This window comes from Mobula birostris, chromosome 16, assembly GCF_030028105.1.
Source record: "Mobula birostris isolate sMobBir1 chromosome 16, sMobBir1.hap1, whole genome shotgun sequence".
Lineage (NCBI taxonomy): Eukaryota > Metazoa > Chordata > Chondrichthyes > Myliobatiformes > Myliobatidae > Mobula > Mobula birostris.
In genome coordinates this window covers 36,624,009-36,651,280 of record NC_092385.1, presented here as the reverse complement: position 1 = coordinate 36,651,280, position 27,272 = coordinate 36,624,009, and the positions used below count along the sequence as shown (strand labels likewise).

At 38.7% G+C, this 27,272-nt stretch overlaps 1 protein-coding gene across 11 annotated transcripts in view; it reads right to left on the bottom strand.

Moving 5' to 3' along the window:
• Nucleotides 1-27,272, bottom strand: part of LOC140211100 (microphthalmia-associated transcription factor-like) — a 259,427-nt gene that overhangs the window by 221,192 nt on the left and 10,963 nt on the right. For 4 of the 11 annotated variants that reach the window (XM_072280550.1, XM_072280552.1, XM_072280554.1 and 1 more), the window contains exon 2: nt 22,387-22,482. The exons of 3 other annotated variants lie outside the window; for them this stretch is intronic. In XM_072280550.1, coding sequence (XP_072136651.1) covers nt 22,387-22,482 — 96 coding nt within the window. Of the gene's footprint in view, nt 1-12,737; nt 12,759-16,475; nt 16,497-17,507; nt 17,599-20,737; nt 20,847-22,386; nt 22,483-27,272 lie in introns of those variants that run through there. 4 more of the 11 variants (XM_072280558.1, XM_072280559.1, XM_072280563.1 and 1 more) reach the window with 4 other exon arrangements.

The following is a 27,272-nucleotide window of genomic DNA, read 5'->3' as shown; positions in this document are numbered from 1 at the left end:
TACATTAACTTGGAAAGTACTTACATTTTTATTTGAAAAGGAAAAATTGAGAAATAGATAGTAGGATGAAACCATTGCCAATGGTTTATCTGTTTTTGTTATGTTTAGCATCCCTATCACTTGTCAGATTTGATTAAAAACTGATCTTTTCCCCACACACTTTGATATACATCAGTCTTGCTAAACAAAATTAGAAAATCTCATGGTCCGAATGTGATATACAACAAATAAATAAATAGTTTAGAAGGGAAGGAAATTATTCCAATTCAATAATTATTCTAATTATTTGAAACTGGAAGGGAAGGTTATATTTTTTGCAAATGACATATTTAGCAGCACTACCAAACTGACTGCACCAACACAAGGTGTTAATTACACGGTTCATCTATTGCAGTGTCATTCTTTTTAAATTTTATGTGCTATCTCATAGTTATTCAGTTGTAAAGTCTCTTCAAATAGAATTCAATATCTGATGACAAAAAAAAACACTTAAAGTAATTAGATTTTGCTATGTATTTTCACATCTGACCATAAGTTGCCATGAATAGTTCTTCATACAGATCATCAAAATAGGCAGCATTGACTGCTCTTGAAAGAAATTTATTTTTAACAAATAGAGTTTTAGTCATCACAGTTTCTAAGGTGATTAAATCTGTTCATTCCATCAGTATTATATTTAATCCTAAATACAAATTATACATTTAACCCAAGTTCTTTGCTGACAGTAAGATATAGGAGTAGAATTAGGCCTTTGGCCCATTGAGTCTGCTCCGCAATTACAAGGTCTTCAGATTCTATCAATCCCGGGGAAATGTGGACAGAAAAATACTTATACTAAAGAGGAAATTTTAAAATACAGCAGACATTTAATTCTCAAGGCAAGCCATAACTAATATAAAACTCAGAAGAGCATAAAACTGAAAAGGCTGTCTGTTGGAAACATGCTGAAATGTAGGAATATGGAGACAGGAGAGATTGTAGGTAGAGTCATTAAGGTAGAGTCATTGTAGGAATATGAAGACAAGAGATTGTAGGTAGAGTCATTGTAGGAATATGGAGACAGGAGAGATTGTAGGTAGAGTCATTGTAGGAATATGGAGACATGAGAGATTGTAGGTACAGTCATTGTAGGTAGAGTCATTGTAGGAATATGGAGACAGGAGAGATTGTAGGTGGAGTCATTGAGCAATACAGCACAGGAACGGAACAGGCCCTTCAGCCTCACTGGTCCGTGCTGACGAAGATGCCCTATCTGCCAGCATTTGGCACACAACCTTCTAAACCTGTCTAATCAATGTAGCTGTCCAACTGCCTTTTAAATGTTGTTATTGTACCTGTGTCAATCACTTCCTCCGGCAGCTCAATCCACCTACATAATACCTGTTTTGTGAAAAAAGTCCCTTTTGAATCTTTCCCTCCTTACCTTAAACCTGTGCCCTCTAATTCTTGATTCCTCAACTCCGGGACAGAGACTAAGTGCACTCACCCTACCTATGCCCCCTTGTGATGGAAATCCAGAGCGAAAAAACATACTATCAATGTTTTGGATCTTTAAGAATGATAAATTTCCAATATTCTTTAATGTATTTAGCAACCCTTTATAACAGATATTCTGTGTATAATAATTATAGATTGATTTAGAATAATGCCAAACAATATGGATATCTAACACCACACATCACAAGATGATCGAAATTCATCTATAGTTTAACAGCAGATTTAGATAACAAAAGAATGTGATGATTCTGTGCAGCACCAGCTCCACACATCCATCTGCTCCCAACACAGCAATAACTTGCTGGTTAATCTTAATCTTTACTGCTGCACATCAGGCACTGGCAAATGAAATTTGATGAGTTTCCTGCCATTTGACCCTGTCATTTGCAAATTAAATTGATGCTTCCTAAACCTGACCTTTTCAATTGAGTAAAACAACAAATCTAAACATAGCCAAATTCAGATCATTATCAATAAATCCAAGGGCACCTGTTGGGTTTTATCCTTCTGTCTTTTACTACTGGAATATCAGTTCATCACAGCATCAGGGAGCAGGGATAAGAGTAACCAGTGAACCAGAATAACCTGGTATTTTTGTGAACCAGGTGAGGTGATATTTTGAAAACTTATGGATGTAAACATGAATTATTTCTATGTTAACGATTTCAAAATGCACTAATCGGCAAAAAAAATAGAGCCAATATTCGGTGAAATTTGTTTAAAATTGGAGTCTAGGTCTGCAATTCTGCTTCATTCACTATGTTGCACATCAAGTATCAGATGGCGATTGAAAAAAATGTAATCACATGCTAATTAAAAGTAGTGCAATATGTCGCATTGTGGTCAGAAGCCTGGATTGACAAGACTTAAATGAGAAATATATATAAGATCAATGTTATTTCAATCTGTATATTTGGTTAGCTCACAAACATACGGGATGAATCACGTTTTATTGCATACAATTAAAAAAAAGGAGGTTCTGACACCACTAATTGCATATAGGTTTGTATTTTATGCACTAGCAGAAAGTTCCTTAACAAAAAGACAGTAATTAGCCCGGCTGTACATTGAAGGGGAACAGTGCAATGCCTTAGCACTCTGATCAGGTTGTTACTGACAATCAATGACAATGCTCATTCCTCAATGACAACTGCCAATGGCCAACAATGCTGTGCTCAAGATAAGCAATGTTTAGAGAATGGTGGACATTTCTTTGGCAGTTGAACAGGGCATGTCTGAGGAAGTGCGTGAAAGTCAGACTTTGAAGCAGCGGGAGAGTTAAAAAGTGAGCAGATTAATGGAGCGGGCGACGTTGTAGCAGGCGACAGAGTAGTAGGAGACAGAATAGGAAGGCTTTGGCTCGAGAGGCTTCAGCAAGCAGAGGCTGAGGACAAGCTTCACTCCAAGTGAGGTAAGGCCGGGTAAGTTCCTTTAATTAATTTAATTACCTTAAGAGCACAAGACCACCTAATGGGGAGCGAGGATTGGAGGAGCAAATTTGTAAGGAGATAGCAGATATTTGCAGTAAGCACAAGGTTGTCATTGTGGGAGATTTTAATTTTCCACACATAGACTGGGAAGTCCATACTGTAAAAGGGCTGGATGATTTGGAGCTTGTAAAATGTGTGCAGGATAGTTTCTTGCAGCAATACATAGAGGTACCACCTAGAGAAGGGGCAGTGTTGGATCTCCTGTTAGGGAATGAGATAGGTCAGATGACGGAGGTATGTGTTGGGGAGCACTTCAGGTCCGGTGATCACAATGCCATTAGATTCAGTGTAATTATGGAGAAGGATAGGTCTGGACCCAGGGTTGAGATTTTTGATTGGAAGAAGGCTAACTTTAAGGAGATGTGAAAGGATTTAGAAGGAGTGGATTGGGACAAATTGTTTTATGGGAAGGATGTAACAGAGAAATGGAGGTCATTTAAAGCTGAAATTTTGAGGGTACAGAATCTTTATTTTCCTGTTTGGTTGAAAGGAAAGGTTAAACGTTTGAGAGAGCCATGGTTTTCAAGGGATATTGGAAACTTGGTTCGGAAAAAGAGAGATATCTACAATAAATATAGGTAGCATAGAGTAAATGAGGTGCTCCTGGAATATAAAGAATGTAAAAAGAATCTTAAGAAAGAAATTAGAAAACCTAAAAGAAGATACGAGGTTGCTTTGGCAAGTAAGGTGAAAATAAATCCAAAGGGTTTCTACAGTTATATTAATAGCAAAAGAATAGTGAGGGATAAAATTTGTCCCTTAGAGAATCAGAGTGGGCAGCTATGTGTGGAACCAAAAGAGATGGGGGAGATTTTGAACAATTTCTTTTCTTTGGTATTCACTAAGGAGAAGGATATTGAATTGTGGAAGGTAAGGGGAGCAGGTAGGGAAGTTATGGAAACTATGATGATTAAAGAAGAGCAGGTGCTGGCGCTTTTAAGGAATATAAAAGTGGATAAGTCTCCAGGTCCTGACAGGATATTCCCTAGGACCTTGAGGGAAGTTAGTGCAGAAATAGCAGGGGCTCTGACAGAAATATTTCAAATATCATTAGAAATGGGGATGGTGCCGGAGGATTGGCATCTTGCTCATGTTGTTCCATTGTTTAAAAAGGGTTCTAAGATTAAACCTAGCAATTATTGGCCTGTAAGTTTGACGTCAGTGGTGGGTAAATTAATGGAAAGTATTCTTAGAGATGGCGTATATAATTATCTGGATAGACAGGGTCTGATTAGGAACAGTCAACATGGATTTGTGCGTGGAAAGTCATGTTTGACAAATCTTATTGAATTTTTTGAAGAGGTTACTAGGAAAGTTGACGATGGATGTTGTCTATATGAACTTTAGTAAGGCCTTTGACAAGGTTCCACACGGAAGGTTAGTTAGGAAGGTTCAATCGGTAGGTATTAATATTGAAGTAGTAAAATGGATTCAACAGTGGCCGGATGGGAGACGCCAGAGAGTAGTGGTGGATAACTGTTTGTCAGGTTGGAGGCCGGTGACTAGTGGTGTGCCTCAGGGATCTGTACTGGGTCCAATGTTGTTTGTCATATACATTAATGATCTGGATGATGGGGTGGTAAATTGGATTAGTAAGTATGCAGATGATACTAAGATAGGTGGCGTTCTGGATAATGAAGTAGGTTTTCAAAGCTTGCAGAGAGATTTAGGCCAGGTAGAAGAGTGGCTGAAAGATGGCAAATGGAGTTTAATGCTGATAAGTGTGAAGTACTACATTTTGGTAGGACTAATCAAAATAGAACATACATGGTAAATGGTAGGGCATTGAAGAATGCAGTAGACAGAAGGATCTAGGAGTAAAGGTGCATAGTTCCCTGAAGGTGGAATCTCATGTGGATATGGTGGTGAAGAAAGCTTTTGGTATGCTGGCCTTTATAAATCAAAGCATTGAGTATAGGAGTTGGGATGTAATGTTAAAATTGTACAAGGCATTGGTAAGGCCAAATTTGGAGTATTGTGTACAGTTCTGGTCACCGAATTATAGGAAAGATGTCAACAAGATAGAGGGAGTACAGAGAATATTTACTAGAATGTTAGCTGGGTTTCAGCACTTAAGTTACAGAGAAAGGTTGAACAAATTGGGTCTTTATTCTTTGGAGCGTAGAAGGTTGAGCGGGGACTTGATAGAGGTATTTAAAATTATGAGGGGGATAGATAGAGTTCACGTGGATAGGCTTTTTCCATTGAGAGTAGGGGAAATTCAAACAAGAGGACATGAGTTGAGAGTTAGGGGGCAAAAGTTTAGGGGTTACACGAGGGGGAACTTCATTACTCAGAGAGTGGTAGCCGTGTGGAACGAGCTTCCAGTAGAAGTGGTAGAGGCAGGCTCTATATTGTTATTTAAAGTAAAATTGGATAGCTATATGGACAGGAAAGGAATGGAGGGTTATGGGCTGACTGCAGGTCGGTGGGATTAGGTGAGAGTAAGCATTCGGCACAGACTAGAAGGGCCAAGATGGCCTGTTCCATGCTGTAATTGTTATACGTTATATGGACTAGTGGAGTTTTACACACGGTCATTTAAAACATCACCAGAAACTTTTTATTTTAAAAACACAAGAGTGACAGGTACCTGGATGACTCTTAATGGGGCAATGGTGCAGGCAAATAAGAGGCATTCAAAAAGCTCTGAGATAGGCACATATATGTGTAGGAAGTAGATGTACATGTACATCATGCAGGCAAAAGAGATCAACTTAGCTGAACATTTGATTACTAACTGAATTATTTTGGCATAACATTGTGGGCCAAATGACCCGCACCTGTGTTCTATGTACATCCAATATAAAATATAGCAAATGAAAATGTTCAGTATTAGCACTATATTATAAAAGACAATATTGAACACATTTGCCCATCTATGTAGCAGCAATGCAGTGAATACACATGATTGCCCACTTGTGTAGTAGCAATGCAGTGATTTTGAGGCCATGCTATTTTCAGTTTTCTTTTCAGTCCGTGCTAGTTTAGCCTCCTATAGCACAATCAATGGAAATCAGATGAGCTTACACAATCACAATGTCAATTAAGTTGAATATATTAAGATCTAGTTGAATTTTTAAGACCTGTAGTTCATATAATTACGCTTAGCAACTCGTGGTGATCAAAAAATTATAATTTATTTGATTATTCCAATTCATTCACAGAATATTTAAATATATAGCCTTCTTTCACCAGGCCATCAGACTTATCAATACACATTGATCTGATTACATATCTGACTGTACATACAAGTATACAAAACAATTATGTATACAATTTTAGTCTTTGGGCAGTATCCTGCCACATTCACTTCCTTATTGCTTGTACATAGCGACGGAGACGCAACATAAAGATTTTTACTCCCTCACGTTGTGAGATGGATATAAGAAATAAAATTTTAATTCTAATAAGGGAGTTTAGTTTGTAAAGATATCAAGCTTATAACTTTTGATGTTTTTATTTGCATTAACCACACTGATTAATTTTTTCATCATATTTTTAAAAATAGTTTTTGTTTCCAGGCTTACAATGGAATGCTGAGGTAATCTGATGGAATCACAAGTGTTGTAAATTCAGATAGTTTTAACTGTTCCTTGAAAATTGTCAGTAAATACAAAAAGAAACTTTCAGATGTCCTAAGATCCTTGTGGAGGTCTAACTTTGAGGTCAATGACAAAAGCCTTAAGAATACAAATTCCGGCTATTTAATTTGAATTAATGATATCCAATTTCAAAACTAAAAACTAAAAAAAAAATCAAAATTTATCAAAATTGTTTCATTTGTACACCACTGATGAAAGTTCCTCAACATGACAATTGCCTTTTAATAGCCTTGTTCAGGTTGCTGAGAGTCTGAACATAAGCACAATATACCCTTATATCAATAGGAAAGGAAAGGTACGTCGCATCCGGAGTTTCTCCAGTTAGTGGACGATTTCCCTCCACGCCTCTCTGACGTAGTGGAGATTCGCGTACGAGGCAAGTTACAGTAGTGCTTGCCATTGCCTTCTGCCGGGTGAGTTTCCAAAGAGATCACCAGCTCGTAACCCAGCATGGATGGGAAGCGTGCAGGGGAGCCGGCTGGCTGGATTCGAACCTGGGACCTTTTGTCCCAAAGTCCAACACTGATGCTACTATGCCACCAGCCAGGTCTTTATGTCAATAACTCCTGCTAATTTTTATAAATTCATTCTCTATTTTATTTACGACTTCTAAATCCATTGCAGCCAACCTTTACTTATTATTCACAATGTAAATTACTTCTCTTGATGAATAGTTTACTAATTCTGATATTCTGTTATTGAGAAAGCGAAATTTACTCTTGAAATAGATCCAAATACTCTGTTGTAAAGTTTATTTACACCTTGCATTTTTCTAAAGCAAGTTTCCCACATGCTCTCATGTCTAAAAGTGATGACCACCTTTTGGCATCACGACAACTAATGGGTAGCTCATGTAGCTTACTTAGGCTTTCCTTTCATTGATATGTCTACTTTCGTGTATCCAGTTCCATTTATCTTCTTGTATCCTGTTCCATTTTTATCGACAATCTGATTTACTGTATGTATTAATTGTTGAATTCTGCATATAATAGTCATGCATTTTTTGTCTAGATAAAATCTGATGATTTTCTTTTAAGTAAGATATATAAAGAGATAGTCATTAACAAGCTAGCACTTCTGAGGCCTACAGTGATAGATCAGACACTTTAATATTTCTACATAATAATGGCAGGTAGGTCATTCATTTAAAGAGTATGAGCAAAATGCAATTTTCAATAATGTAATATTTTCCCATTAAGCATAATCATTTTTGTTAATCAGTAAAATTCAGCCAATAGAAATAAAACAGCTCTATAATTCTCATTAGTTTTGTATGCAGCAGATTAGCCAAAATATTTATCTAATGAATGTAATCATTATGCCCCATTCAACTATGTATTATGTTGTTGGTACCAACAAAAAGTCTTGGTATATGCTAGTTTAATCTGTCACTTTATTATTGGATGAATGTAGCCAATGGGATGAAAAGTCACGCTAGAGCAGTAAAAAATCAGTGAAATCTGAGCAGCAAAGTGGCAGTGCTGAATTTGTTTCATCATAGAGTAAATATTTCTACCCAGTATGCTCTGTGAGTTTGCTCTGTACGTGTTCCACTCATGCTCAGGTCGATCACTTTGTTTTCAAAACCGCCTCTCAATAATTTCATTTTCTAATAAAGGACGGGCCTTTGAAAAGATTGGTTACATAACAACAAATGTTACCTACAGGAAACTGTGTTTTCTGCATTTGCCCATCTTTTCTTCACCAGTACAGAACAGCATTACAATGATGGAATCTGATCATATTGCAATTTCACTATATAATAGGGTCCCTACTAAAAGCTATTCTTTGGCAACAGTTCCATCACCAGTGGACAGCCACAATGGCCAAGTACAGGATTTCATTTAGAGAAACAGCCTACCATGAAGGAAAAGTGTCCATCAAAGAGTACTTGAAGACTTTATAAAAGGTCAATAACTTAACCCTGATTATAAATTACCCCAACACCAAATTCCATTAAGGATCTTTCAGGAATATATAGAAGTCAAAAGAAACAGTTTCTGCCTCTATGTAAAATCCACAACTAGATAAATAAAGGAGAATAAGTTATTTAAACATTCTCATCCAATTGCCATACAAAAAATATGAATTGCATCTGCGCCTTTTGAAATGGACAAATAAAAAATTATGAAGGATTTCAGCATACCAAAGTCAATTTTAGTATGAAATGGCAAAAGGAAATGGAAATTCAAAACCAAATACCATAGGTTTTACTGCTATATAACCAATTATGGTCCTTCAAAGGTAGACATTCAGAAGACTATTCCATGGAGAATTTTAATTAGATTCAATGCAGTTATATCTTCATGAAAGAGCCAACATATGTCATTAAATATTTTAAACAAAGTTTCATGAATGTCAATGATCTACCAGAGCTGAATATTCAAATTCCAATCACAGATCTGTATGACTATATATTTGTACTAAGATGCTATTGTTTTTCTTCCCTCTGTTCTGAGAAGGCAATTACAGTTATATTTAACAACTACCAGTGAGGATGGTTTATATATCAATAAGTAACCAGTGCAAACACGAGGAAACCTGCAGATGCTGGAAATTCAAGCAACACACACAAAAAATGCTGGTGAACACAGCAGACCAGGCAGCATCGAAGCACAGTCAACGTTTCAGGCCGAGACCCTTCATCAGGACTAACTGAAAGAAGAGATAGGAAGAAATTTGAAAGTGGGAGGGGGAGGGGGAGATCTGAAATGATAGGATAAGACAGGAGGGGGAGGGATGGAGCTAAGAGCTGGAAAGTTGATTGGCAAAAGGGATACGAGGCTGGAGAAGGGAGAGGATCATGGGACGGGAGGCCTAGGGAGAAAGAACAGGGGAGGGGGAAAAGAACCCAGAGGATGGGCAAGGAGTTGTAGTGAGAGGGACTGAGGGAGAAAAAAGAGAGGGAAAAAAGGGGGAGAAAAAATAATAAATCAATTAATAAGGGATGGGGTACGAAGGGGAGGTGCAGCATTACCAGAAGTTAGAGAAATCAATGTTCATGCCATCAGGTTGGAGGCTACCCAGATGGAATATAAGCTGTTGTTCCTCCAACCTGAGTGTGGCTTCATCTTGACAGTAGAAGAGGCCGTGGATAGACATATCAGAATGGGAATGGGACGTGGAATTAAAATGTGTGGCCACTGAGAGATCCTGCTTTCTCTGACGGACAGAGCATAACTAGTAACCAGTGTGAATGTTTTCCAGACCTTTGGTTCTTATCAAAGATAAATAAATTCCTAGATCCAACTTCAGGCCAAATTTGAATACCTCCAAAATCCAATACCTTTTGTGCCCAAAGAGAAGGGATCAAACAAAAAGACTTAGAACTAGAGCACAATTACACCTAGTGCCATATCCACAGGCAATTTTGGACATCATCAGAATTCCATAACTATTCAGTAGTGATCTAACAATGTAATTTAGAAATGGATTTTTATTTTAATCCTAATGTAGATGAGACGCGCACAATGTCAACAGTGCAAAATGGATCCAGGGTCATATGCAGCCCTAGAGAAACCATAGAAACCATAGAAAAACTACAGCATAGAAACAGGCCTCTTGGCCCTTCTTGGCTGTGCCGAACCATTTTCTGCCTAGTCCCACTGACCTGCACACGGACCATATCCCTCCATACACCTCCCAGCCATGTATCTGTCCAATTTATTCTTAAATGTTAAAAAAGAACCCGCATTTACCACCTCGTCTGGCAGCTCATTCCATACTCCCACCACTCTCTGTGTGAAGAAGCCCTCCCTAATGTTCCCTTTAAACTTTTCCCCCCTCACCCTTAACCCATGTCCTCTGGTTTTTTTCTCCCCTTGCCTCAGTGGAAAAAGCCTGCTTGCATTCACTCTATCTATACCCATCATAATTTTATATACCTCTATCAAATCTCCCCTCATTCTTCTACGCTCCAGGGAATATAGTCCTAACCTATTCAACCTTTCTCTGTAACTGAGTTTCTCAAGTCCCGGCAACATCCTTGTAAACATTCTCTGCACTCTTTCAACCTTATTTATATCCTTCCTGTAATTTGGTGACCAAAACTGAACACAGTACTCCAGATTCAGCCTCACCAATGCCTTATACAACCTCATCGTAACATTCCAGCTCTTATACTCAATACTTTGATTAATAAAGGCCAATGTACCAAAAGCTCTCTTTACGACCCTATCTACCTGTGACGCCACTTTTAGGGAATTTTGTATCTGTATTCCCAGATCCCTCTGTTCTACTGTACTCCTCAGTGCCTTACCATTAACCCTGTATGTCCTACCTTGGTTTGTCCTTCCAACGTGCAATACCTCACACTTGTCTGTATTAAACTCAGCATTTAAAATATTTTCAATGCTTATGTGGGGTAGGAAGGAAAAGTTCAACTGTGCTTCTGGTCCCAGAAGGAACCTTAGGGGCCACTTGCTGCAACATATGACCATAATCAATGCCTTTGGGTCTCTCTGTCCTTCACTTGCATCATGCTGGGAACTGTCCATTTATTTCTCAGCAGCTGCATGAAGCTAAGCAACTTCTTGTTCCTGTTGGTTGTTCACCACATCATCCACATAACATCAGTTCATGGATAAACTGAACAATTGAACTGACACACAAGAACATATATTTCTTACAACTCAGCCAAGTAAATATTTCCTTGAGTTACCAGTGAACCTCACTGCACCCTCACCACCCTTGCCAGCCTTCAACATGAGTTAAGAAATGAGGTTAAAAGGTTTGTGATATGAAGAAATCGGCACATACAGTAAATAGTCACCAATTTAAATTTAAAGACAAAAGATTTCCTGCAATGGAGACATCAACAAATAATCACATAAATACTTCAACAAATAAATACCTCAACGCTGTATTCTATTCAACAATTTCATGTGCTTTAGAACATTAGAAGACCACTGGGCTGAACTTGCCAAATTCCTATTCATCCAGTGTGTTGAAATAATTATCCAGTTTAGATTTGAAAGTCCCTAAGGTACTACTCTCAACTACACAACTAGATTGTTTGTTCCATGAGTCCATAACTCGCTGTGTAAAGAAATGCTTCCTGATTTTACTCTGAAATCTCCCTTTAACCAGTTTCCACCTATGGCCCCGTGTCCTTGATGATGGATTAATTTTGAAGTAGCAGCTAGAAAACAACTTTTCTTATACCCTTATTGATAGTCAACACTCCTATCATGTCTTCTCTCACTCTACGTCTGCTTAGGCTAAAAAGATATAATTCTTTCGATCTTTCTTCTTAGCTCATACCCTGCAGACCTGCAGCAAGTCTAGTCACCCTTCTCTGAACTCTGTCCAGTGCCTTCACATCCCTCACACAATATGGAGACTAAAATTGTACACAGTACTCAAAAGTGTGGCCTTAGAAGTGTATTATGCAGCTCAAGGACAACGTCTCTAGACTTGAACTCCACTGAGCACATTCTATAGCCCAACATTCTATTAGCCTTCCCAATCGCTTCCGTGCGTTGTCTAGGTGTTGATAGCGATGAGTCTACCAGGACACCCACTCTTTCTCATACAGCGCACTTTCTAACTAAGGACCCCGACTGTATATTTATATCTAATATTTCTACTTCCTATATGTAATACTTTACATTTACATACATTAAATATCATCTGCTATTTATCTGCCCACATATGGATTTTGTTGAGATCTTACTGTATTGATTCTACAGCTGAACATTTTCAGCCCATCCCCCCCTAATTTTGTGTCATCAGCAAACATTACTAGTTTATTTGATATGTGCTTTCCAAGTCATTAATGTAAATTAAAAACAGCAGCTGCCCCAAAACTGATCCCTGTGGAACCCCATTTTTAACATCTTCTAAGAGTGAAAGTGATTCTCACACCCTAACCATTTTTAAGCCAAATCTGCACCCATTCGCACACCTTACCCCGAGTCCCTACCTCCTGTGATTTGATTATTAACCTCTTATGGGGTACCTTGTCAAAAGTCTTCTGAAAATGCAAGTAAATAATATCAACCACTCTATTGTTGTCATAAAATTTATCTGCCTTGTCATAGAACACCAGCATATTTCTGAACACACGCTGGGTTTCTGTTAACATGCCCCTTCTTATCAGCTTTACCATCTCATTCTTTACTATTGTTTCCATTATCTTACTTACGATGCATATTAAGCTTACTGGTCTACCTTTACCAGGGTCAGTATGGTCACTCTTCTTATACACCAGGCCCATTTCCAGTCCTTAGGGATTTCACCACTCTTCAATGACTTTTGAAAAACACATGTTAGGGTTTGTATATATAATCACAGATATCTTTAAGCAACAGACCTCTTTAAATACACAAGTATTTTTTTCTACCTACTTCCCCAACAGAATTTTCTAAAATGTCTCTCTCAGTTTAAACTTTTGGGCCAAATTATACTGACCAGTGTTTCCACAAGCCCTGTTCTCATTGGTTAAAATGCCATCTGAGGCAGGCATTTAGGGCCTGCTAATCGGACTGGGACAAAGAAAAGCAATTAGTCTAGGTGGAAAAGTCAAGAACTACTAGACCAATGAGCAACAATGAGAATCAGTAATGGGACCTTAGTGACATTGCCCAAGCGTGTGGTCCACAACCAGATTTACTATCAGAAATATGTGTGTAGATCAAATGATCGTAGCAACAGGCACACTTGAAGATAACAAAGTGATGTGCACTAATAAATCTGTTCCTGATCGAGACAAGATTGACTACAGTTCAAAGGTCACAAAAAAGCAATGAGTTAAGCTAAGAGATTGCAAGATCAGGAACCAACACAACAGACAAGGAAATTACAGAACTGATACCAAAGTTACCGACTGATGACAGCATATACATGCGAGGAGGGCTAAAACACTTAGTTTCAATGAGGAAATCAGTCCTTTGTATGTACTTGTCACAAAACAAAATGATTTAATCATGTGCATATACAATAATCACCAGCTAGATTATTTTTGCTCTTAGAATTGAATAACTAGTGTGCAAAGTGATGGAATTATATCCTACTTGTCCATACTGACTAATGGGCACTCTTCTGTATTAATCCCATCTCTCTGTACTTGGTCCATACTTCCTGTGTCTGAACAATTCAGGTGCTCACCTAGACCCTTCTTAAATGATTCAGGAACAGCTTCTTCCCCTCTACCATCTGATTCCTAAATGGACATTGAATCTTTGGACACTACCTCACCTTTTTTTTTAAAAATGTACAGTATTTCTGCTTTTGCACGTTTTTTAATCTATTCAATATACACAGTTGATTTACTTGTTTATTTCTTTTGTTTGTTTTTTTCTCTGCTAGATTATGTATCGCATTGAACTGCTGCTGCCAAGTTAACAAATTTCACGTCACATGCCGGTGATAATAAACCTGATTCTGATTCTGCTGTCAGCAACTCTACTTCAACCACTCTCTCAGGCAAGGAAGATATCTACTGTATTAAGTCATTATCAATCTTCTTCAATATTAAGATAGTTAGTTTCTATTCTATACAGATTAGCATAGTCAAACTTAAAATATTTCTGGAATTACTATTATTATTCAGCACAGTGGCATTGGATGACATCCCACATTCTGCATTAGGTACATGATGGGCAAGTTAAGGAAGAATCAGACTACTGAGCAATCTGGATGCAGACCAATTGTCACTTTGCACATTAGAAATCAATAGAAAAGATGTTATTAAACTTGAAGGAGTGCAGAAGAGATTTGCTGTACCAAGGTGTTACCTAGACTTGGGGGGGGAGGGGGGCGGTAAATTACAAGATGAGGCTACATGGACTAGGTCTTTATATATTGAGGAGTGAGCTGATGGAGGTATACAAGATCATGAGGAGCAGTGGCAGAGTAAAGTCTTTTTCTCCCAAGGACAGAGTGGCATAAACAAGAGGACATAAGATCAGAGATGACAGATACAAAAGGGACATTAACCGCAACTTCTTCACGCAAAGGTTGGTACATATTTGGAATGAGCTGTTAATAATAGTGGCTGAAGCGGGCATATTAGCAACATTTAAAAGTACATGAATAGGAGAAATTTAGAGCGATATGGGCCAAACACAGGCAGATTGGACTAGCTTATTAATGAACACAGTTAAGATGGACCAATTGAACCAAAGAGCCTGTTTCCATGCTGTATGACACTATGCTAATGTTCATTTTATAAATGACACTAGGAGTAGAGGAAGCAGGAAGAACAAAATAGACCAATATTACATCTACAATGAGCACAATTCATGCTGACACACTTCCTCTGTATAAGATCGCCACCCTCAATCTGCACGTAACCATACTTTCTGGGCTGGAAGCAGTGAACTCTTGTTGGTTCTCCACATCAACAATATCAATAACTAGAGTTGAACTTCAGCTGGAGAAGTGAGGAGAACCCACTCCTTAAACATGACATCGTTTGACAGCTGGCACAACCAGAATCTCTGGTCATATTTTTCCAATTCTCCTTAGATAGGGAGATATGGAGAGGTTGCAGGGGACTGTAATATAAAAGAAGAGATCAATCAACCTAACATTAGCGGTGGAGGCAATATCAACTTTTAAGTATGTTGAGCATTGCATATTACATTTGATTATCTACTTCATTGGCAGACAGAGAGCCATAGGTTAAGTGCAATGCAACCTGACCTCATTCTGCATTTTCACCATTGTGCATTATTGCACAGAGGTACAGGACTCTGGATGCTCTACCCTTGAACCCATTAAGATCTAGGAGAGAATTCAGCCTACCTGCCCAAAGGACCAGATACACTTCATAGCACTGGGAGCCAATCTTTGGCCACCAGCACTAAACAGGTACAAGGATGCACCAACTTTGCATCAGTTATAGATGACACATTTAGCATGGCCCAATCAGTGAGCATTGGGTCATTTATCTACATTAAAAGGTACATTTTGCTAAGTTTTTTTCTGTTCATTTATGGTTTTAACTAACAATACTTAGTGGTTTTAGATATTTAAAATTTGATTTTCTCTTCTATAGCTTAGGCTACTTAAGTTTATAGTCTATTTAAAAGAACTTTAATTGTTTTAAAATGCTTCCAATTATCTCAGTTGCAAAACCAAAGTCTCAATATTATTGGTGTATAAGACAGCTTCAGCTGCAGGCCCAACACAGGAAGGAAAATAGTGTTCATTAAGTATAAACAGGTACAAATTGGCCCAAAAATCCAAGACAAAATTAATTAACACTTGGAAAAACACGTGTTAATCAATTACCACCTGGATGATTTTATTAAATACAAATCATGTTTGAGTGTAACTTAATCAAGTTCTTTGATGGTTAGCTATCTCTCTCTGTTAATGTGCTGCAGTGGAGTTTCACAAGTATTGACAAAAAAAACGCATAATGGACTTAACGACAAAATTAAATTCCATGGGATTAAATTGGCAATGGCGGTGAGGAAGTTGATACTAAACTTCAAAAGATGTAGACAAAGTGAAAGTGGGCAAACATACAGCTCGTGCTACCATAAACTAACTGAACCAACAGCAGGTTCATCGACTTTTGGGTAACAGCTATAAAAGAAAGCAGCCCAAAACTTCTTAAACATGATGATGATGATTTCTGCATCTCGTACCCTCTTGGAGAGCTCCTTCTAGATCAGAAGTTCCCAATATGGGGTCCACGGACCCCTTGCTTAAGGGTATAGGTCCATGGCATAAACTCCCTGTTCTAGATGAAGTAAAACTTATCTTCTCCCCTAATCCTGCTACCAGTTACAACAAAAACTTTGCCCAATGGTTGTTATCGCTGCTCCACACACCTCACTCACTCCATTCCTACTTATTCTGTTTACACCCTTATATTTCACAGAAGGGTTACAGAAGTGGAATCATCGATAAATTAAAAAAATGAACTCACCTGAAGATGTTTATGAAAGAGAAAGCCACTTAGTTCATCCACAAGATGCAGAATAGATACAATGAGCTGAATAGCTTTTGCTATACTGAAAAATTATACGAACGTACAATCCATATGTATATGTAACAAATATTGCCAATCTTCCTTCTCAACTGTATTGAAAATGCTAAGCAACCAGACTCAAAGTCTGAGACAGAAAAATTCATGTTCCCAAGTAAATCAGCAGCTGTCTTTGTAAACTTAACTCATGCTTCTGTTATGCTTTCACATACAAGTCCTAAACATCAACCTTGTGAAAGTTTGGAATTGAAGGTAGGGCAAGATCTGAACAATCCAATCTGGTGTATAAAGTAATTCTGTATTTCACCCCCTTCTCCAGTTAATTCTTTACTACAATTAATGTGGAGAAAAGAAATTACAGCAAGAATGTTGCTCAGTGAAATATTTATAATCTATATATACACTGTATGTGTATACTGTGTAGTTTACAGTAAAATTATGAAAGTTTATGCATGAAAAATAGATGGCTTTAAATTGTGTTTATGTTCAAGAGATGGCAGATCAACAGCTGTTTTTTGCTCTTATTTATGTAACTTCTAAACTGCTGCCCATCTGTAGGGAAAAATACATTATTTTGTATCAAATGTTGAAAAAAATCTTTTCACTATCTATCAATTCAAATATTGTTATATTACTATGAAAGCTCTGTCATGTTCTATTCCCATACTAAGCACTGAACGAAGCCCAGAAAGTAAATATGATCTACTTCATATCCAAGATATTTGTAGCTTGTATTTGCCAATAGCTACTGAGGAACATCCTGTTCAGGCCTGTATGAACTGCATAAACTCTGATGTGTTGGCAGTTATTCCAAAGGACTTGCTGAGGGCACTGACTTTACACTATAGAGAAATTTGGACCTCTTTTAAACTTTGACAGTTTACTTTCGAAGATTCAGTCTGTAAAACTGCACCAATCTAAAGAAATAGTTTCAGTCATTAAGGATAAAACAATTAAAATAGTGGAATATACCTCTGTTAAGCATCAGTAATTGTCGTCCATGCCAAATCCATGGTGTGGTTTCAAAATAATACTCAAAACTAGTTATGTGCTCCTCAATAAAAATAACTGCTTAGAACTTTCTGTAGTATGTTACGGGCTTAGTAAAAGGACTTGATGATTGGTCAGGATGCGTCACACTAATACTTAAAGCACAACTGAATTCTACAATCCAGGCTCCCTTAAAGGGACAGGCCAGATGTTATAACTGAATGTGAAATAACTTCAGGAAAACACGCATAACGCCATTTATTAAATCAACAAAGTTGCACTGCTTAGTGTCTTCTAACATAAGGCTATTTTAATTACTATTTCTATTCTATATAACATCTTTATTTGTGGAATATGATTTATCATTAAACAATATAATTGAAATGTAAAATACAAGCTGCAAAATATAAGCTGTTCAAGCATGTTGCACAAACATATCTTTGTTACAGAGTTCTGGAAGTAGAAACAATGCTGCTTACTGGTCAATGGGGCTGCATCTTCCTCCTGTTTCATCATACATTAGCTCAGTAAATCTGAGGTACTTAATTCATTAGATTATGCGCCCCTGCATTCCTGGATTTTCAATATGTGCTCCACTTTTGCTCTAGAGCTGAAATTTCAAAGTCCTCTTCACTTGTCACTATTTTGGAGATTAATTACAAAATTCTCTCCTCATTCATATAGTAGCCGAAGTACTCTACCCATTCCATTCCTGACCCCCTCCTCACCCCACAACAATGCCACTTGCCCAGCATCCATCTCATTTGACTTTACTCATCACCTCCTTTTGTCAAATTTCATTTGTTGCCTCCACTAATCACTTCACAGCCTCTGTCAGTATGTCCACCTCTCCCTCCCCCGTCTGCCCTTCAGCCCCACCTCAATCCATCTATCATTTGCGAGCTTCTCCGTCGTCCCTCCTTCTCACCTTTTCAAACTGACTGTCTTCCCTCTACGCTCTCAGACTTGACACAGGGTCTCAACCAAAATCTCTCTGCCTCCACAGATGCTGCATGGCCCCTTGAGGTCCTCAAGCAATTTTTTCCCCTTTTATGTCATAGCTTGGTTCACTAATTCCTTCTTTAAGTTACTGAGACCCAGAAACAACTGTTACATGCCTGCTGACTGAAAACATTTTCTTCTCCCCTAAGGATTGTAACTGTAGAAATCAGAAAGTTTCCTTTCTATGACAATGGTCAAGTTTTAGCAGTGTGGACACAAAAGGAAGAAGAGAAGAGAGACAATAAGAATGTAAGCGTGACACCAATGCCGAATGCACTGGTTGCAGCAGTCAAGTTTAAAGAAAGCGGGCTAGAAAAGACATGGTTTGTAACGTGGAGATTAAGTTACACCCCTTTTCTCCTAAATCCCTATTTGTTTTCAAACTTTTCATAATTGCACCATCCAGAAACAGTGCCATTGACAATACATACTTGATTTTTGTTACATTCATGGTAATTCAATTTAAACCTTGTCATTAAATTTTGTCCTAAGTTGGGTCATGGCTTTATTGAACTAAAGCATCCTCAAGCCAACCCCAGCCAGTAATTTATCCATTCAAATGTCTTACAGTGCTTTATTTGGAGCACATAATCTAATTTGTGCACTCTGCTGCTTGAAGATGGTCTTCTTCATAATTTTAAAATTAAATTTCAGACAACTAACTTCGTAAACTAATTTGGGCAAACTGAAGCCAACAATACCCCATACAATTTAGGAACTGAGTGGCTTATGGTGAACAGTTCACCAGAAACTTATCAGAATACAAAATGTCTCCAAAGCAGAAGTAGAGAAAAGAAAAAATAATGAAAAGTTTCCGTTCACTCAACCTACCTATTGCATTAATGCTTACTTTGATCGCAGTTATATTCTGATGGTAGACTGCTCAGCATGTTAGTGCACTGAAATACAGCACCACCTAGTGCTCAGGTGTAGATTCCAACTGGGTGGGGAGGAGGATGTTGTGGAGGTGAGGGGAAATCTTACCAGCCTGGAGTAAGTAATTCCACTTGGGGCTGTTGGCTTCCAGCCTTTAAATTTTCCATAAACCTCAGACTTCTGCACCTGAGGAAATCTGAGATCTATTCAGTGAAAATTATGCCACATTTAACACTGAACGCCACACCGAATCCACTAGCCAGGCACAGTCGACAGCATTTCACTGGAGAAATCAGCACTCCAGTCCTAGGTCAGTTCACATCTGGCACAAGGTTAGAGGCCTATTGAGTTTAATGGAGATCTAGGTCTACAGAGTAGAAGGCCAAAGAGAATCCAAATAATATGTTTAATTTTACATCATTTTGTTTTAAATATTTCCATGTTTCTTTACTTCACCCCTCCCCTCTCCCAGTTTCACCTATCACTTATTACCTTGTACTTCTTCCTCTCCTCCCCCACTTTCTTACTCTAATTTACAATCTCCTTTTTTCCAGTCTTGGTGAAGGGTCTCAGCCCAAAACGTCGACTGTACTCTTTTCCATAGATGTTACCTGGCCTGCTGGAAGGTGTTCCTCCAGCACTTTGTGTGTATCACTTTGATTTCCAGCATCTGCAGATTTTCTCTTGTCCATGTGTTTCAGGTTTATAATTTGCAGCATTTTAAAAACACTAAAATTGTGAATTTTTAATCACTTATTTTTAATTTCAGTGTGTTGAATATTTCTAATGGCCCAGTATATTTACAAACCTACAAACATCACAGCTTTGACAAATGACAAAGCTCAAATCCATGGTTTGCCTTCTGCTAAAATCCTTTAGGGTCATTACATTACCTATGGCCCAATCAGCACTGGGATCTCATCATCAGACCTAACATGGAGGATCAGCAACACTGGCCTACCACATCCTCTGGTGCGCAGAGATGGGCAAGGAGAACGTTTCACATATCTTAATGTCGTAATCAGACCTCCAGCCGTGTTGTATGGAAGGTATAAATCAAAAGCAAATTAACTGGACTGAAGATGATGATGCTGATATCTCTGCTAGTCTGAAATCATCTTCCCCTTTCACTCATCTAATAATTTTCTGAAGAGGTACAAAGAGTCAGACTATTCTGCTCCTCCCAGGTGCAAAGCAGCTGGTTCATTCTACCGAGATGAGTGTCAGAAACCTAGGATCACATCCATCCTGATAGGGCATTTGATATACAGAAGCTTTCATCTCATATACTTCTGTTATTGAGGAAACATGTAGAAGCACATGATCTAACTTACAAGACAATATTCATCTCCAGTCAGCTCTCCTCATACTCTGACACTGATCTCCAGAACAAAGTGGAAATGCTCTGTTAACCAGTCTTTCAAGTCTGAAGCCCCACAAAATCTAAAAAAAAGTAGAACACATGATTTTAAAAATTCATGTTCATTTGAAAAATACTTGCTCTTGTTCTTATATTATGGAAGTATGTCAGAAGATTCATTACATAATGGACTGTTGTCTCACTCTCAACAAAAATAATCACGAACCTCGATTTTAATCACCCAACTGGCAAGAGTTGGATTAAAAGCTTAAACTCTGGCAACTGTGGCATACTACCTACTGCCATATGAGCTGTATACATGCCCTGTCTTGTAATAGGGGATAAATGTTGTTATCATATTTAAATTAAGTTCCCAGAAATTCAGAGACCAGTTAAATTTAATCAGCTCTCAGCTGAATTTTCAAGGCTCAGGAAACCCAGCAATGAAAGAGGAGAAGACAGCTGGATCAGTAGGACTGTGTTTTATGTACTAGTCACGGGCTAGGAGATCAGGTGTATTCGTCTCTCCCCCTGCCCCAAGTCCTCTTACCACCTCTTCACAATTTCCTGGGTCCAATCTCCCCTTCCTAATCCGACCACACCCACAGGCCAAGGTAAATTTATTTTATACAAATGCTGGAGACCACTCCTGAAGATTCCTGATTATACATCTAGTTTTACCACCGGCCAGCATGCCAGACCAGTTAAGGATGAATGTGTAATGCTGTCAGTAATATTAGTACCACCTCTATATCTCTGTGTTTTCTGGATATTCTCTATAGACATGCGCCTTTGCACCCTTCTTCTATGTTGCTAGCCACTAGTGAATTGCATGCTAATTGCATGCATTATCTTTTTATTTACAGCTCAACAATGCATTACCTCTATATATAAAATGAGTAAACAATACAATGCTTCAATTCGATTTTATATGAAAAAAAATGCTATATTTTAAAAATCAAACATTAAATAGGTAATATTTATATCCTCAACTCTGACCAGAACTGAAATATGGGTGGTCTGAGTGTAAGCAGCAAACAGCTCACTTCATGCACCCACATCTATTCTCAGTCATATTGGACTCTGATATTAACCACTTGCTCAACGCATCAATCATTGCATCATTCCGCTTTGGTGAACTCCCTTTCAATGTCACCTTGATAATGGAAAATATAATGCATTAGATATTGCTGTATGGCAGGTATGCAGTATTTCAGCTGAGAAGAAACCAGCTGTGGCACAAATGAGTCCATAACTTGACTAGCACTCAACTAGGACGATAGTTAAACAAAGCAACATACGTTATTACTAAGATGAATGTTGCCGTTATCCAAAGCAGTCTGTCACTTACCACCCCACAAGCCTCCACATCCAGCAAATCATTCTCCACAACTTTCATCATCTTCAACAGGACTCTATCACCAAACATATTTTTACCTCCCTGCTCTCCACTTTCCACAGGGATCACTCCCCATGATTCCCTTGTCCATTTGTCCCTCCCCACTAACCTCCCTCCTGACACTGACCCCGTAAGCAGAAGATATTCTACAACTACCCATTCATCTCCTCCTTCACTTCCATTCAGGGCCCAAAACAGTCATTCTATGTGAAACAATACTTCACCTGCAAATTTGTTGCGGTCGTCTACAGTATCCAGTGCTCCCAACATTGGCCAGACCCAATGTAGATAGGAGGAGCACATCGTCGAGCAGCTTCACTCTGCAAAAAACAGGATTTCTCAGTGGCCAACTATTTCAATTCCCATCCCCGTTCCCATTCTGATAAATCAGTTCATGGCCTCATCTTCTGTGAGGATGAAACCATTCTCAGGTTGGAGGAGCAACAACTCATATTCCATCTGGGTAGCTTCAAACACCGACTTCTGCAACTTCTGTTAATTTTTCCCCTCCCCTTCTCAAGTCCTCACTCTGGCCCCCCTCTTACCTCTTCCCTTCTCCTTACCTGCTCTTCACCTCCCCCTGGTGCCCCTCCTCCTTTCCTTTCTCCATGGTCCACTTTCCTCTCCTATCAAATTCCTTCTTTTCCAGCCCTTTACCTTTTTCATCCATCATCTCCCAGCTTCTTACTTCATCACCCCTCCTCCACCCACCTGGCTTCACTTATTGCCTTCTGGTTTATAATCCTTCCCCTCCTCCCACCTTCTTATTCTAGTATCTTCCCTCTTCCTTTCCAGTCTTGATTAAGCCAAAACATCGACTGTTTATTCACTTCCATAGGTGCTGCCTGGCCTGCTGAGTTCCTTCAGCATTTTGTGCATGTTACTCTGGATTTCCAACATCTGCAAAATCTCTTGTGTTTATGCTTTCAGTATTTCTATGTCTAAAATACACATGCAAAATATCAAAGAATATAAAAGGACCCATCCATGTTCTATGCAGAATAAATTCCACTGCATCCATGGTACCTGTGAATTCTGACTGCATTGCAAGAGGATTTTCTGCTTTCTTAACTCCACAGAAAAATCACATCTTTGTGAAAGGGAGGAGGATAATCAGTTCATGAAAACCATATTGGCTTTTTGTGAGCACATCCTATTCCCTAACTTCTCCCCATTGTTGAACATTTTTTGTTCTGCTCATGAATTTAGTAACTTTTTGAAGGACAAAATTGAATTGGTTTTCACACTGCCTTAATTAATGAATTTGTAATCATTGTGGTAATGAATAAGTAATCATTTATATTTGCATTTAAAATAAGTTATGCTCTTAACACAAACACAAGAGATTCTGCAGATGCTGAGAATCTCAAGCAACACACAAAACCTGCTGGAGGAACATCTACAGAGGGAAATAAACAGTCAACGTTTCGGGCTAAGACCCTTCATCCATCCCGAAGTTTGCTTTTGTAATTGATATTGAGTGTTGGGTTTTACTTTTCCCATGTTAGTAGGATCCTTCCCCACAGATCCAACCTCAGGAGGTGCTACATGGTTACACCACACACACCCAGCACTCAGCAACTTCGGTCATGAGTTTCTGCTATCATGCTGGGAGAGGAAGGGGCATCAGTGTCCTCAGGAGAGGAGCTTATAACAGGAAACTAAACAAGCTCTTGGGGAACAAAACAGGCAGCAGACAGTTTCCATCACCGGATGGCAATCAGAGCATGGAGTTGTCTTTGAGGGGAGGAATTCTCGCTGTGAAAACCTGCGCTTTTCAGAGCCAAATGTCCATTCAGTTTGAGTGTGTAAAAGCCCTATTTTTCAGGAAACAAAGAGTCCCAACTTTGGTACTGAGCTTCTCTTCACTTTTCCGATGTAGCACGAAGCAGTAGAATATCATGAGTTGGGTAGCAGGAATGGCTTGAAAGGATCCAGATCGTAAGGGTCCTGACTTGGAGTCCAAGGGCAATTTGTTTTCTATGTGAGACTGATTCAACAACCAAAAACAACCAATATTATTATCCTTTCGACATGCTATCATACTCATCACTAAGCTTCAAGACCTGGGCCTTGATACCTCCCTGTGCACACAGATCCTCAGTTTCCTCAATTGCAGACCCCAGAGTATAGACTGGCAAGAACATCTCTTCCACAATCACCGTGAGCACAGGTGCACTACAAGGCTATGTGTTTAGCTCCCTGCTTTATTCACTTTATACCTATGATTGTGTGGCTAAGTACAGTTCCAACGTCGTATTTAAGTTTGCTGGCAACACCACTGTAATTGACGAGTTGGCACACAAGAGGGAGATTAAAAATCTGGTAGAGTGGTGTGGTGCCACAACAACAAACTCTCATTCAACCTCAGTAAAACCAAAGAAATGATTGTCAATTACAGGAGGAAGAAGTAGTGGTCCATGAGCCAAACCTCACTAGGGGATTGGAGGTGAGGAAGGTCAGTAGTTTTAAATTCCTTGATGCTAATATATCAGAATACCTGTCCTGGGACACCATGTAAGTGCTATCACAATGAAGGCATGGCAGTACTTCTACTTTCTTAGAAGTTTGAGCAGATTCAGAATGTCACCAAAAACTTCGACAAACTTCTATAGATTCAGAGTGCAGCGTACCCTAACTGGCAAGATCACGGCCTGGTATGGAAACACCAATGTCCAGGAATTTTCAAAAAACGGACGAAAAGCAGTGGATCACAGGCAAAGCCCTCCCCAGCACTGGGCACATTTACACGGAGCACTGTCACAGGACAGCAGCATCCATTGTCAAAAACCCACACCATCCAGATCATGCTCTCTTCTCACTGCTGCCACGGGAAGGAGGTACAGGAGCTTTAGGTCGCACACCACCAGGTTAAGGAATAGGTAGTAACCTACAAGAATCAGGCTCCTGAACTGCCAGGGGTAACTTCACTCATCACAACTCTGAACTAATTCTACAATCTACAGACTCAATTTCAAAGACTCTTTACAACTCATGTTCTCAATATTTACACATTTTCTCTTCTTTTGCATTTTGCCTGATTGTTAGTCTTTGCTTATGTATTGCTTTGCATAAATTCTATTGTGTTTCTTTACTTTCCTGTAAATGACTGAAAAAAAAGAATATCTAGTATATGGTACCATGTATATACTTTGATAATAAACTTACTTTAAATTTTTGAACTTAGAAAAACAAAGCCTAACATTGCTCTCCAAGTTAGAGATATCCTGACCCTCAGAGGCCTCGCTGACCACCTCTGCCAATGACAAGCCCTCAAAAAGTTCTGCTGCGTTGCATCGGCCATAAAGGGCTCAACGCCTTTTGAGCAAAATTGATGATAATGCAACTTTAAACATTCATACTTCAATAGCCATTTTGCTGCACAACAGTACTCCCAAAATGCAAATATTCATAGAAAGCATTCAGACCTCACAGACCTCCCTAACAATAATCTGTCATAGGTGATCCTCTAATGTCAGAACATTCTTTTTAAGTCATTTCTCATCTGATAAACATGGCAGCACTTCTCTTTTTGCAGGACTTCCAGCATTTCTGTCTTCTTATTTTTGAAAATCTGTTGATGTTAAATAGGGTGTCTGGAACAGTGGTTGCTGGCTCCAAGTTTTGGTAGATTTACACAAGGCTTTCTTCTGTTATGCAGCAAGACAGAATATGCCCAGGCTTTTACATAATGCTCCATTTTACCCCATAGCTTTATGAGCAATTATCAGTGCCAGTCCACTGTGGTCAACTCAAATTATGGTGACAGATCTCAACAACCTTCACTATTGACATCAGTTTGATCAACTGGACAGCAGTGAACATCACAGGAGTACATTAGATCTTCAGATGAAGAAGCCCATACCTTATTAATAGTTGGTATTAGTTCAATGTGTTGGCACGTGGCCAAGTGGTTAAAGTGTTCGTCTAGTGATTTGAAGGTCACTAGGTCGAGCCTTGGTTGAGGCAGTGTGTGTGTCCTTGAGCAAGGCATTTAACCACACATTGCTCTGCGACAACACCGGTGCCAAGCTGTATGGATCCTAATGCACTTCCCTTGGACAAAATCGGTGGCGTGGAGAGGGGAGATTTGCAGCATGGGCAACTGCCGATCTTCCATACAGCCTTGCCCAGGTCTGCACCCTGGAAACCTTCCAAGGCGCAAATCCATGGTCTCATGAGACTAATGGATGCCTATATAAATTAGTTCAGTCAGAAATATGCACCTAACTAGTTAACAGGGCACTATTCAGCTTTTGCCTACACAATGTGAGATTTTTAGGTGTTGCAAATGTAAATTTAAAGGTGTCACCTGAAGGATGTGACATCCTCCCTCCCTGCTTAAATACAGTATTTCCCCCCACACTGTGGTAATAATGATCCTGCAAAATTGCAGTATTTTTAAACTATCATAGTTACACTCATCAGCATCCATTAAAAAATGTTAGAAACTGTGTGATACAAAAGTTTAGCATCTCGAAGCTGAGAAATTACTGCTTGTCAATCTTAGTAGTCATTGAAAACATCTGTCAGCACTTTAAGCATATGCTTTAATCTATTTAAAAATAATTAGGTTGGTGCTAAACTTAAAACAGATGGAAAAGCATCATAAATATAGTAAGCTTTTACCTCCATTTGTCTCTGTAAAAATTTCTGAAGTAAAAAAACTTAAAATCTTATTTAGATACATTGAGGAAAGATTCTTGTTCTATGTGGACGTTAAATGTCCTTAATGCTATATCACGCTTTCAGAAAGCTCAAAGGCATTAAACTCTTCATAACTCAATACAATTTGGAATAAAAAACTGTCTATAGTAATTTGAATGGCAACAGGATAAATAGGGTGCACTGTTGCCACTCTTGATCAATCTTCTCATCTCAAAATACAAATTCAGCTCAAAGAAATACAAAACCAAATTCTGAAAAAGAAATATGGTAATGTGGTAAACATTCCTAAAGGCACAGTGGCATAAAGAAGTAGGCACAAGGCCAAAGAAATTATGGAGGAAGCCATTTGGCCAATCTTGTCAAAGGAAATTAAATATAATTGAACAAGCAAAAAGAAAATCTTACTCAAAGAAATACATTTCAAAAAGAGCCTTAAATGAGG